The sequence below is a fragment of the Nelumbo lutea genome, chromosome 1, assembly GCF_056320005.1.
Source record: "Nelumbo lutea isolate HS-2025 chromosome 1, American lotus-T2T, whole genome shotgun sequence".
NCBI lineage: Eukaryota > Viridiplantae > Streptophyta > Magnoliopsida > Proteales > Nelumbonaceae > Nelumbo > Nelumbo lutea.
In genome coordinates, this window is record NC_142684.1 from 145,138,503 (window position 1) to 145,153,165 (window position 14,663).

Below are 14,663 nucleotides of genomic sequence, written 5' to 3' on the forward strand. Positions count from 1 at the left end.
TGAATTGAATTGAATTGAATCTGATCCATTTATAATGGACTCACATTGACCGGAACGGATAGGACACCCCTAAACTCAACTCGCCCGACTCACGCTGCGTTTTTTTAATGCATTATATTGGCGTATCGGCATAGGAATTCGACTATGAGATATTTCGGAGGCACTTTATACATTCCTCAATAACCACGGTAAAATAGGTTATAAAAGTAATAATGGAAAAGAAAGACCCAAAAAAGCAACAAAACACATCACAAAATCAAAACTCAAAGCTGTCCAAACCGGCGTTGCCTTACCAGTTACCATTGCTGTTGGTCACCGGAAAAATCGACAATTCACAACGACATGGAAACTGGGGAAATATCTTTACCGGAATCTAGTGCGCCTATCCCCGAGGACTTCGTGCACGTTCAAAACCCCAAGCGCTCAGAGATCTCAGTGGACGAAGCCGGGCAAGACTCTAGCCCGGACATCTTAGAAAGTCCCAATCCTGACCATGAAAGTTCATCTCGAACAATTGATACAGATGATGCTATCGGAATTGATAATGCGTCGGCAGTTACTGAATCCGAAAGTTCGGAAGCTGTGGTAATGGAGGCAGGACAGAACAAAGTTCTTCCTGAAGAGATTTTGAAAAGTGTGGTGTGTTTGCAGTGTGAATCCTCGGCTGAAGGTGGTTCTTGCGATGTTTACTTGGTCGGAACCGCTCATGTTTCTTTGGTAACTCGTCCTGATTTTCTGTTGATGAATCTTTGCTATTAATATGTGAGAAATTTCTGAGATAGGATGGAAAATCAAAGCCTTTTTGGTGGGTTCAACACATGAATATAAAATGACAAAATTACGATTTCTGTTTTTTTAATTATATTTAGATTAGATACATTTGATTTGGATGAATCTCAGCGATTTAGCTCAATATATTCATATTAGAAGCATTGAATCTGGAATGGTTTGACTCAACTTCCAATACCAGAACTTCTATGCACCTCTTCCTCTTAATAGGCGTATAGGTGTTTGATCTGGCTCATAAGTCGCAAGAGTATTCAAGTTTGTCATTAGAAATGAATGCATTTTATTACACTATTCTTTTTCACATTTAAGCCATTTTTGCGTTCGTTGGCTGTTCATGTGGTTGCAGGAATCCTGTAGAGAAGTTCAAGCAGTCATCGATTACTTGAAACCGCAGGTGCTTCCCTTTTGAAACTCTCAAACATTTGATTGATGGATGGATCAATTAGCACGTTGGCTGCCTGCTTTAAAATTGTTCATCTGCTGAATCCTCTAAATTTGACAAAGCAATTTACATTTACTTATTTATATTTTATATTTACCTATTGATGACAGGTTGTTTTCTTGGAGTTATGTTCTAACCGAGTAGCTATACTGACCCCTCAAAATCTGCAGGTATTGAATCATCTCTTGTACTTCTTTCTTCTTTTATGTGTTTTATATTTGCAACCTATCAATCTTATTATAAGTTGTTATTTGTTCTTTTTTTTGGTTATGAAATGCTCGAGCTAGCTACCAATTGTGGAAGGTTTGATCTATCTAGGATCTATCTTGTAATATTCCTTTCCTCCCTTTGTTCATAGAATTACCTTCTTGAAGGGAGAAGGAGCTGCTTATGTTCTATTTTATGGAACTGCGATATAAAGATATGCATGGTGATTTGTTTTAGCTTCAGCTCATTGTCACACCAAGAAATAATGGTTCAAGGTCAATATAACATCCTTCCATTTGTCCGTTGGGGTTAATATTTCTTTTTCTCTTTCTTTCATTCTTTTTTTCCCTATTTTTCTTCTTGGTCAGCAGATTGAACTGGAATGGGCTTCTAGCCACCTTTAATCCATTCATACATGAAGAACGTTATTTTAGTGGTGGATAATTAAAGCACATATCCTAATCTCTTTCCTCTTTCATGGAAAGTGATCATCATTTAGAGAAAGCAGAAAAATACATGCAGAGTAAATGGATGAAAACTTTTGAAGTCTTTCAAGCATTGCATGCAGCAAAATATCACTAAAACGGTGCAATCACATCTCTTAGTGCAAAATATTGATGGTGTTAGAACTTAGTGAACTTTGAACAATGTATACCAATCAAAAAAAACTTTTGAATGATGTATGGATTGAATTCAAGAAACAATTGATGGAAACCTCACCACATTCAATCCAAAGCTAGGTTGAACTATTTTGACATTCTGTATATGATCTTTTTGAGGGATTTGTTATCCACAATGATGAATTTCGAAATACTCATTCAACTCATGAAACATAAGTGGAGTTATTTTTGCCATGCATATATAGACTACTATTAATTAAAAATATTACAAGTATGAATGAGCTCGTGGAATTTTTCTTGACTAAAACACTCCTATTTTTGAATTTACACTCCTTAATTGTGAGGGTAGAAGAAGAAATTTGAACTACTACTTTCTACACCATTCAATTTCTTCTTAGAAAGTCTTATATTTAAGGTATTAACTCATATTCTCTCTCATTAGATCCTATATTTAAGGTATTTTTTCTTACTAATAAATTCTATTAATTGTCTACATCCAATACTATTAGCGATATTGTTGACGCAAATTCCGTGTATTGGATTAATACAAAACATGGAGACAAATTACAAAAATTTAATTTTGTAATGAAGAACAATATAATGGGAATGAGCTCTCTTTGGTTTTGCATGATAATGTGAGCAACCACTGATTAACGATAAAAAATGATGAAGACAAGGATTGTTGGTGTTTTTTCTTGTGCTTCTCAAAGTGCTGATGTAGTTTTGTTCAATTCTTGTGCTTCTGAAGAGTTGTTATTAGAATTCTTCACTCCGGGCTTTGTGCTTTATCGCTTATAAAGAGTGCTTTTCTAGGAAGGGCCTTTTTTGATGGTTTGATCTCCTTTCAAAGTTTGAATCCAAATGTGGAGTGGATAACTAAGAAGTTTTTTCTTCTTTCTTCTCTCTTGTACTTGAAGTGAAGTTGGAGTTTCCAGGGGCTTATGATTTCTTGTAGTTCTCAAGTGAGTGTGTGTGAGAGGGCTCTCAAGCTCAAGTGTGTAGTTGTGATTGTAGAAAGAGAGCTTCTTCCCCCTATGCACTACTATTTATAGCCTAGGATTACAGCTGCCACCTCAGGCCACTTTGCCAACCAATCATTCCGATGTGAGTGGGACGTTAGTTAGGGTTAACTCCCATACATACTCTATTATGTAGGAGTTAGTGGTCTTGCCAATGAGGCCACCCTATTACAATAGGATGTGGGCCTAATTGGGCCTGGTACACTTGGATCCTTGGGCCATGGGTCATGTCTGCATAGACTTGGGCTTATGGATGTCCATATAAACTTGGGAAGCTACCATATGAATTAACCCACTTATTTGGCTTGGAAATTCACATGTCTACAAATGCCCATTCAAGGATGAGGTGAAGGAACTCCACATGGTGCTGACGTCCTCAATGATGTCAATTTCTATGTTAAATGATTGTTTGACTGACTTGCATGTTATGCAATTGACCTTGGCTTAATGAAAGTGTTCTGCAATATAAGATGAATTGTCAACATGTGAAATTCAAGTATTGCATCTCGTCTCGTTGAACTCAATCATTCCATCTCTAAAAGTTGTAGCAATGTGATCTTGTTACATAGAGATACTGATATGTATGCTGTACTAATTGTGCATCCCTTTGAACTTTGTTTGAAGAGCCAAGGAGGTGTCCCTTTTATGTTCTTGTTATGCTAACTTGCTGATTAGAATTTCACATTCTTTTGTTCTTTGGGGGAGGCGGGGTCAGATAGGTGACATAGACTCCTGGTAGGATACAAATTCCCCATCTTTAATATATATATCCACAATCACGAGATTTAGTATTTTAGCAAGTAAGAGGCAATCTTCAAAGCTACCCAAATTACCACCTTGAATCTTCTTCCTAAGTCTTCTTCTATTAAAAGGACTACAAGTTCTCATCCATAATGTTGAAGTAGTAGGATTTCTTTACAATATCATGCCATCGAGATTCAACACCGAGATCAAAGTCATCAAGAGACTAAAACGGGTTTTCTTTTCTTTTGCAAAAGTACAAAGGCTGGCACTTATTGATTCGAGTTAGTGATTGATTTCCTTTAGTCTCCTCTTTCTTGTATTTGCCATAGTCTTGTTTGATCCCAAGATTGTTGATAAACTGCACACTCATAGAGCATGACATATCACTGATGACATCCCATGCCGTTAATGTTCTCTTTTTCTTCTTTTTTCCCTACTCCCTTTTGTCCTTTTTGCATATTTTATCATTGCTTTGCTGTCTCAACATAATTTCGTCCAACATAACACCTCCTCATTGTTTAAATATCCCAACAGATGGGGCTACAAACTCATAGTGGTTATTTACCACTTCAGACCTCTTTTGTTCTATTCATATTGTCAACATCCAATCATCCTTGTTCAAACTACAACAACCCACATAAACATTTGTTGGTAGCCATATCATAGTTATGGAACGTTGGATTTGTATTACGGTCATAAGGTCACTCCATATAATCAAAGACAAGAGAAAAAATTTGAAATTCTAATTGAACTCCCATTTTCTTTCTAAAACAAGATTTTCCTGTATTTTCCTTTATTTTTTTGTTAAGGCATGCCATTTGTAGAGTGTAAGCCAACTCAGGGGATAATGATGGTTTGGCTCCTAAAGTCTGGTGAGATGGCAGTGATTTAAGTCAGTAGAAGACAAAGGGGAAGAAAGAAGGGAGGAGAGAGAGAATCTGGGTTCTCTCTCCTTCATAATGGATCTAACTAATGCCATGTTAATGGGTCCCCAAATGGTTATGGGGCCCTATCTATAGTGTTTTGGTCTCCTCTTTCTAGAACTTTCTTATTCTTTTCACTTTATGCATTTTGCCCTTATGCTTAATTAATGCATGCGTCCTTAACTGTCATTCTAGAGTATTCTTTAAATGTTATTAATCTATAAAAGCATCCAATCTTAAACTATTTTGTGAATTTATAAATAATTAGTCTAACTAGGTCCGACCTAACTTGGTTTTATGTTGGACTTAAAGATGGGTAAAGGCCATTGTTAAGCAGAAATTGGTCAGGTGTTTTAACTATTGTACTTAGGTATTAGCCCCCCATTTTGGGAGAGAGGTCATAGGGTGATGCTTCCAAAATATATTGCCATTGTTGAAGAATTTTTGTTACAAGATTAGCCCCCAAAATTTTGAAACAATTTGATAGTGAAGAATTTTTGAAATGTTAGCCTCCAAAATTTTGAAGAAATTTGTGAAAGATTAACCCCAAAATGTCTGAGGAATTTTTTGAAGAAATTTGTGAAAGATTAGCCCTTGAAATTCTGATGAAATTTGTGAAAGTAGGCTTTAACTCAACTTTTAGGATGCTTCTCATCCCTTCATGTTAAAAGACCATGCACGCCCCATAAAATCTCCAAGAAGTTTGGTTGACTCCTTGGAGATGGTAGAAGACTTTGACACTGCTTGACTTGTGACAAGTCGTTATGAACAAGGATGAGAACCTTGGAGGTGGAAGAGGCAACATCACAATGATCAAACTCTGAATTATAAGATAAAATGATCATCCTTGTTCATAACGCCCCATGAAATCATCCTTCCCACATAACCTCCAAGGGCCCCCTTTTTTGTCTCTTAACCATTTTATCGTATTTGCTGAATCACCTGTAATGATCAAATTCTGAATTCCCAAATTCTTTGTTATCCTGATTCCGGTGAGAGCAGCCATCGTTTCAGCCTTTGCGGAGTCAGCCCAACCGATTGGACCACTAAAAGTCCAGCAAATATTGCCCCTTTCGTCCCTTACTGTACCACCAATACCTGCAAGGGCCGGATTACCTAAGGCACAACCGTCAAAATTAAGGGTTATCACACCTTCACTGATGGATACGGGATGCCTCAAGGATGATTGCTGGGGATGAGGTAGAAACAGAAAGGGCTGAATATCTCTAATAAGATCATTAACTGAAAGTCCTTTAAACAGAGCTGAATTCACCGACCAAAGGATGCAAAGATAGGTAGTATCTGAGATTAACTCCTCCAAGGTTCTGCTTTTATTGTTGAAGATACGGTTGTTTCTTTCATCTCAAACACCCCACATCACTGCATGTGGCACTTCTGAGATTAACTCCTCCAATGTTCCTTGCCATTGATTCAAGATGTCCATAATGTGTATTGGAAAAGCCTAGCTGTACCCTGCCATATTCAAGAAGTGGGACAATATCCTTTGAGTGAAACTGCAATGAAGAAGAACGTGATCTGCAGATTCACCTTCGCTGAGACATAAAATACGAACATGAGAAATGGAGCGTCTTCCCAAAAGTTTTTTCTGTAGGAGATCACAAGTATTAACTTTCTGGAGACAGGCTTCCCATACAAAGAAGCAAATTCTTGAGGGGATGTGGCTGCACCAGATTTTCTTGTAAGGAAAAGAGGAATGCTGATCATCAGCAGTCAAAGCCCTGAACATAGACTTAGAAGAGAATTCGCCACGAAGGGTTCATATTCGGGTGTTAGAATGAGAGGGGGATATGTAGGCATTTTTGAGGGTTTGGATTAAAGCTATTAAGTTAGAAATCTCCGAGTCCCTTAGGGGTCTTCTGAGGTGGAAGTTTAAAGAATTCTTGGCGGACTGGTTTGGGGGGCAAGAAGAAATAGAGGCTTCTTGGTCAAGGGTGAGGTTAAACAGCCTAGGGAAAGAGCCTTCCAGGGTAGATTCCCCCCACCAAAGATCTTTCCAGAATTTAATTTTAGAACCATTTCCCACTTTATACCTTATAAAAGGAAAGAAAGAAGTGTGAACGGAACATATACCTTTCCAAGGATTTGTGGCCTTTATCTTGTTCAAATGGAGATTGCAATCCCACCCGTTTGTATTTCGTCCATATTTACTTGAGATGACAGTTGTCCAAAGAGCATTAGGTTCTTTTGGAAATCTCCAGTGCCATTTGCCTAGGAGAGAAGAATTTTTCTCTTTAAGTTGTCCAATACCCAAACCACCTTCCTCTTTTGGTCTGCATACTTGTTTCCAACTGACTAAATGGTTTCTCTTATCTCCACCACCTTCCCAAAGAAAGTTCCTTTGAAGCTTCTAAATCTGATTTCTGACTTTAGTCGGAATCTGGAAGACAGAAAGAAAGTAGACTGGCAGATTTGATAAGGAGGCCTTTAAGAGAGTAAGCTTACCCCCTTTTGAGAGATAACACTTTTTCCAAGTCGATGGTTTCTTCTCGCATTTCTCCATCACTGGTCTCCAGAAATTGAGGGATTTTGGATTCCCTCCAAGAGGCACCCCAAGGTATAATGGGGAGATTCTCCACTTTGCACCCCAACAAAGATTTGAAATTTTCTAGAAGTTCAACTTCCACTGAGTTAATTGCAACAATACTACTTTTGCAGAAGTTAACTCTCCGACCAGTGAGAATCTCGAAACATTCGATTACCATTTTAGTGTTTGTGATGTTAGTTACGGAGGCATCCAAGAATAGGATTATATCGTTGGCGAACTGTAAGTGAGAGATGTGAATTTTATCCCTACCCACTTCAAATCCTTTCACCAAGTTGAGAAGAATTGACTTGTCAAAGAGATAGTTAAATATATCCATCACCAAAGTGAAAAGTAATGGGGAAAGAGGGCAACCTTGTCTTAGACCCCTACTAGCCTTGAAATAACCTTTCGCTTCACCATTTATCAATACTGAAAACCAAGGAGAGCCAATACAACCTTTAATCCACTTGATCCAGTTTCTCCCAAAACCTCTTAGCCTTAAGCAATCAAGAATGCAGTCCCAATCCACTTTGTCATACGCCTTCTCTAGATCAAGTTTCACAAGGACCCCCGGGGTCCCAGAGGATTTTTTGTCTTCCACACACTCATTTGCAATAAGAATGCTGTCCACAATTTGTCTTCCTTTTACAAAAGCAAACTGATTTGGGGAAATTAGATCTTCAAGGACTTCTTTAAGTCTGTTGGCCAGAACCTTTACCAAAATTTTGTATATGCTCCCAACCAAACTTATAGGTCTAAAGTCTTTAACTTCCAAAATTCCCTCTTTCTTAAGGATGAGGCAGAGAAAGGTAGAGTTAAGGTCCTTGTTAACAATGGCAGATGAATGGAAGTCCCTGAAAAACTCCATGAGATCTGACTTTACAAATTCCTAACACTTTTGGAAGAAAAGAATAGGAAAGCCGTCTGGCCCTGGAGCCCTGTCTTCGTCCATGCTGAAAATAGTTTTCTTGACTTCTTCCTCTTCAAAGCTTCTTTCCAACCAATCCCTCTTTTCAGTTGATAGGGTAGTGCCATCCCAATTATATAATGTAAACTGGTTTTCACTATCCTTGGAGTAGAGGTTTTTAAAGAAAGAAAGGAAAGCTTCAGAAATTTCCTCAGGATTCTCCACTTCTCTCTGATTAAGATTGAGCTTAGAGATAATGTTCTTCCTACTTCTTCCCAAGGCATAGGTGTGAAAAAATCTGGAATTATTGTCTCCTTTCAACCATCTCAGTCTTGATCTTTGTCTCCAATAGATCTCTTCCCTTCTAACTAGTTGTTCCCATTCCTTTCTTAATTCTGCTCTTTTATTTCTGTTTAAGGCATTAAGGGTCCCATTTTTTTTCTCTATTATCCAAGTCCTCTAATTCCGAAAGAATTATTTTTTTCTCTTCTTCAACAACTTTAAATTCTTTTCTCCCCTAAGCTTTAAGATTTTTCTTCAAAGCTTTTAGTTTCTGAAGAAGTCTGAACCCAGCCAAACCCTCTACTTTGCAGTCTTCTCACCATGTTGCAACCTTTTTACTGAAGTCTATATGTTGTAGCTAGAATTTTTCCAATCTGAATGGGGCCTTTCTTTTGATGATTCTTTCGGTGTTCAGCAATATGGGCCAGTGGTCTGAGGCACATTTTGGACGAAGCTCTTGACACAGGTTTGGGAATCTCTCCAACCAATCTTGAGATAGCAAAGATCTGTCAAGTCTGCAGCTTATGGCATTTTCTTGCATGTTTGACCAGGTGAATAGTCCATTTGTAAGAGGGAGATCACACAGATTGTGTCTGCCAATAAAATTAGAGAATTTTCTCATGCTTCTGGTTGTGATTCTACTATTAGAATGTTTCAAACTGAACCTGGTGACATTGAAATCACCCACTAATATCCAGCTGAAACCATCTTTAATATTAGCGAACAAAACCAAGGTATCATCCTTCCATGCTAGGATGATACCTCTAGCGGAACCCTCAGCTGGAACAGTAGTCCATTTTCTACCCCTTATTCCCCATATGGCTTTCATAAGTTTTCTGTCGATGACTTCTATGTTTGATTCCTGAAGGACAATTATATCTGGATTTTCTCTCTTCAATGTTTCTTTCACTAAGCTTCTTTTGAGCTGACCTCCCAAACCCCTGACATTCCAACTTAGTATCTTCATTGAGTCACTTTGACAGAGTTCCCCTTATTCATCCTATTTCCCTTTGAGATGTGATCCATTAGACCCCACTGAAGCCTTTTAGTTCTTTTTTAGAACTTTTTTTTTACTGTTCTTCTCCTGAGCCTTTCCAGGTTTAGTCTCCTCTTTATTAAAGATTCTCTCCTTTTCATCTTCTTTGTCTCTTCTCGCAATTCCCAAAGTTCCGGCTATATTGTCAATTCCCAAATTCTCTGTCTCCTTCTTGCCAATGCTTGATGGAACAACTGTCTGAATTGGAACGATCTGCATTGGGTGGGATGGCAACTCATTTGAACCTGAAAGAGTGGAAGGGGAGAAAAGACAGTGACAGAACCAAATGGGGGGTGGGGGATCTCCTTGAATGCGATTTATGGTTTTGGTCAGGAATGAAGGTTGACGAATCTCCCATGTCCGCGAACAGGGGGGTCTAATTCTGAAGACATTTTGTAGCCTGGATCGATCAACTGGGTCTGCTCGAGAATCTCCACAGAACCCTAACTCCCTTTGTCTGCGAAAAGATCTTTTACTCTTTTAAGAGCAAACTCATGAGGGTCTATATCTGCTTCAGTAGCGTACAAGCTGAGGTTATCCTCTGTGTCTTCTTCACTGGCGGATGGCAGGCCAGAACTTACGGACAGAGTTGGAGCCATGAAAACTTTACCAAGATGCCGGCTCGAGCTGGGAGGAGTTTCGGGAACCGCTCGACTGAAGGTGGGGGTTGCTGGTGGGTTTAAGGTGCTAGATGGGCCGAAAGACTTATGTGGGCCTTGGGTTTGAGAAGAGCAGCCCAAGTTTTCAAACCAGCTAGGTGTTGGGTCAATATTGGAAATCTGGGAATTGGGGGGGGGGTTTGAAATTTGAAACTTCTTAATAAGGGGTTGCGCCTGTCCACTTTCTTCGCGTCTTTTGAGCTCCTCAAGGCCTTTAGGCTTGGGGAGGGAGGAGAGCTCTTGCATAGTTGCACAAGGAGCCATTACTGACTTTTCGCCTTCCCTATGCATGCCTCTACTGCGACTTGATCTCTGAGCAACAAAGGTGGAAGTGCCACGTGGAGGTGAGACATTTGAGCGAGTTGGATCGGAGAGATCGGAAGGTGACTCGTTCGTCTTTTCCACCTCCACAGAGATGTAGAACCAGGCGTTTCTATCCAGAATTGGGATTGAACGAGGGATGGCATGAATACCACGGTTTTTCACCCTGATTCTGACAAAACTTAACTCGGAAAGATTAAAGGATCGGGGATCTATATCTTCAAGACCTCCGCAGGTGTCTCCTATCAAAGAAAAAATTTCCTTCGTCCAGAGGTGGAGTGGTAGCCCTCTTAGCTTGAGCCATCCATTGAATCTTAATTGATTAGGGACTGCATTAATCTTTGGCCACCAACGTTCAATTTGAACCTAGTCACCAAAAATGAAGATTGATTTGAGCTTGGTCCAAGAAATAATCAAGTCTTCTGAAGGGGCAAATTCCACTGCTTTATTTTGTTCAAAAGGGCACAATTTCAACAGGGATTCAGAATGCAAATTTGCAGAAAATCCAACTTCAACTTCATCCCAATTTAATGTAGGTGTTTTTGTATAGACGAAAGCCAATCTCTAGTTTCCAAATGGCTTTCCCTGATGCGCAATCGAAAGAAATGCAAACCCTTCGGATTTTATGATTCTGCTTTTGACTTCGAGCGAGGGAAAGGCTTCTTGCGAGAGATTAATATGGCGGGGTTTCATTCTAGGCGGAACAGCCCGGTCCAAAAACTGGATGAAAGAGTTCCAACCACCGGAAGTAGGATCTTTTGGGATACAAATGTGTCTTAACTTGTTTGATTTTTCCCATCTGCTCAGACGGATGAATCTGCCCCAGGTATTTGATTTAAGTTGTAAACATAGGATTCTTCCCTTGAGCTCTCTCTTACAATCTGCTAAATGTCTTCATTCAATTTCCAGAGCTTCCTGGATGCAAGTTCTAGTCCATAGAATGTCCTCTCGAGACCATATTATCTGTGTCCAAGCTCCCTTTCCCCTTTTCGTTAGTACGAAATCATCTTTTTGAAAGGCTTCGCTTAATTTTAAAGGATTTTGATCCAACAATCACAAATCTCCGTTCCATGGTGGCATGGTGCTTAGAGAGTGGATTTTCTCCACACCTTTCCATAGCCTTCCTTCAGTGAGTTGTAGCCATTGCCATCTTCATCTGATGGTGAAAAAATTTGGTTGGGACTTCCCTGTAACCAATGCCTCTGCATGATCATCATCCAACTGAATTACTTCTCGAGACTGTGAAGTCATCATCTTGGGGTGATGTATCTTTACCACCTTTCATCGAGGCTCCTCTTTGTTAGGAGGGAGGATAGTAGTAAGATTATCATCATGCCCTCTCCTTAAAGGTAAGCCTGAAGGGCTGCATGCTTGGATTCATGGTCTTTCCTTGCCTAAGGATATTCTTACGTGCATGTATAACCCTGCCTTATTTTGTTGAACAACTTAATTTGCTCAAAGCTAAAGTTTTCACGCCAATCTTCTCTAGAGCACATCTGCAAGATGGCCTGCCTCATTCTTGCCAATACTTGTTTAAGGCATATGCTTAGCTTGCCTCAGAGAAAGGGTCTAATCGAATTTCTCATGCAAATTGGCTCGAGTATGGTACACTTTGAATGCGAGGATTCCAAGCCCTTTCTTCTAGGATTACAAAGAACCCAAGAATGGATGTGACTTTAATAAGAGGACCAAGGGATGTTATGCTGCTAAGAAGGCTTTGAAGATGAAAGGAAAACATGTTAGTTCCATGATTTGTGGAGAGGATCCATTTGTTGGTTGAGTTTTCACTCAGACCAAATAACTAAAAGTGAAGCTTGGATAGTAGCCTACTTGGCCTTGTGGTTGTTACACTTCGTCTTACCCTCGAATGATCTCAACGTTCTTCATCCCGGGACATTTAAGGCAGCATCACAAATGGCTTACGACACCACATACAGCTTGGTACCCATTTATTGGTTAGCATTTGTAGGGTTCTTTTGAACACCTACACACAAGTAAAAAGGGGTTGCAGTAGAAAAGTGTTGAAATAAAAAATCTGTAAAAGAAAAGAAAATTTCTCAAAGAAGAAGAGAAGAAAGGAGAAAGAAGAGAAGAGGTATGAGAGAAAAGAGAGCAATAATGCTGGCTGCCCTCTTCACTATTATTTATAGTCTAAAATAATGAAGAGCGCAAAGACCAAATTGCCCTTATAGGATGGCTAACACATAAAACAACATAAAACATTTAAAATAACTACTCAAAAAGGACCCAACAAGAGTGCTGTGGTCCTCACTTCCTATCTAAACAATAAATAATAAAAAAACTGCCATTATAGACTACACAGTTTGTTTAAAACCTCAACACTCCCCCTCAAGTTGGGAGTAAATGTCATATATTCCCAACTTGTGCAGATTGTATTCAAACTTGTTCTTTGCAAACCCTTTGGTGAAGACATAAGCCAACTGTAGTTCAGTGGAGACATAAGGCAAGTGGACTTCTCCAGTTGTCACCCTTTCTGTTATTAAGTGCCTATCAACCTCAATGTGTTTAGTCCTGTCATGCTGAATTGGATTGTGAGCAATACTGATTGCAGCTTGGTTGTCACAATATAACATCATGGGCTCCTTAGCTTTTATTCCAATCTCACTCAATAGAGACCTCACCCAAAGTAGTTCTGAAACACCATGAGCCATAGATCTATATTCAGCCTCTGCACTTGCTCTTGCCACAATTGATTGTTTTTTACTCTTCCATGAGACCAAGTTTCCTCCCACAAAGGTGCATTCCCCTGATGTAGATCTCCTGTCATCTAAGCAACCTGCCCAATCTGCATTTGTGTAGGTCTCTAGCTTTAAATTTTCATGGTTTAGAAAAGAATCCCTCTACCAGGATGCTTCTTCAGGCATGCAAGTATCCTCTTAATGGCTTCCCAATGTTGAACTCGAGGAGCATGCATACACTGACTCACAACACTAACAACATAGGAGATGTTTGGACGTGTCATACATAAATATAACAGCCAACCTACCATGCTCTGATATCTTCCCACATCCTTGACCAACTCACAATCCAAAGCATTAATTCTATGATTTGGGTCAATAAGAGTATTAGCTGGTTTAGTTCCTAGCTTCCTAGTCACCTGTAATAAGTCCAATGCTACTTCCTCTGATAGATGAAAATCCCATACTTGGGTCTTGCAACCTCAATCCCCATAAAGTATTTTAGCTCACCTAGATCCTTAATCTCAAACTCTTGCCGTAGTGACTTCTTGAGTGCATCAATCTCCTTCAGATCATTTCTTGTAACAACTCTATCATCTACATATACAATCAATATTGACAAGAGTGCCTCTCCTTTTTTACAAAGAAAGTATGGTTGAATTGAGTCTATGTGTACCCAAAACGGATAAGTGCCTCTCTGAACCTATCAAACCATGCCCTGGGTGACTGTTTCAGACCATATAGTGATTTCTTCAGCCTGCAAACTTTTCCCTTATCAACATTCTCATAAAAACCAACTAGAATGTCCATATATACCTCCTCTTGCCGATCACCATTAAGGAAAGCATTTTTAGCATTAAAGCTGAAATAGAGGCCATGAACAGGTAGCTGCTAGGGACAAGAGAATTTGAATTGAGCTCATTTTAGCAATTAGTGCAAAAGTCTCCAGGTAATCGATACCATAGGTTTGTGTATATCTTTTTGCAACCAACCTTGCCTTGTACTTCTCCATACTACCATCAACCTTGTACTTCACATCGAACACCCATATGCACCCGATTGTCTCTTTGTCTGTAGGAAGATTAACTATCTCTCATGTCTGATTCTTAACCAAGGCTTCCATTTCTTCTTGCATAACTAGTTTCCACTTAGTTTTGGAGAGAGCCTCATTGGTATTCTAGCGTATGACACAAAATCTAAGGAAGAAAGGAAAGCATAGTAGGAGGGTGATAAGGCACTATAGGAGAGATGGTGTGAAATGCAATGGGGTGTACACTTTCTCTTCCCTCTGCGGAGTGCAATGGGAAGATCAAGATCAATGGGATCAGCTGCCTCGGCAGTGTTAGGTACAAAAACATCGTTATTAGGGGAAATAACAAGCTCAGGCTCAATGGAAATACCTGGAACTGTATCAACCAAACATGGGATCTTAGATGGATTGACAGAGAGTGGTGTAGGTTCTTCTATCTG

General features: G+C 39.4%; 1 protein-coding gene across 5 annotated transcripts in view; it reads left to right on the forward strand.

The window, feature by feature from the left end:
- The first annotated feature begins 195 nt into the window (after nt 1–195).
- Nucleotides 196–14,663, forward strand: part of LOC148878141 (uncharacterized) — a 44,094-nt gene continuing 29,626 nt past the window's right edge. For 4 of the 5 annotated variants that reach the window (XR_016100650.1, XR_016100653.1, XM_088949266.1 and 1 more), the window contains exons 1-3: nt 227–717; nt 1,136–1,183; nt 1,342–1,401. Coding sequence is in view for 3 of the 5 variants with exons in the window: in XM_088949266.1 (XP_088805392.1) it covers nt 343–717; nt 1,136–1,183; nt 1,342–1,401 (483 nt within the window). In the remaining 2 variants the exon portion in view is untranslated. Of the gene's footprint in view, nt 718–1,135; nt 1,184–1,341; nt 1,402–14,663 lie in introns of all 5 variants that reach the window. The other variant, XM_088949277.1, reaches the window with a different exon arrangement.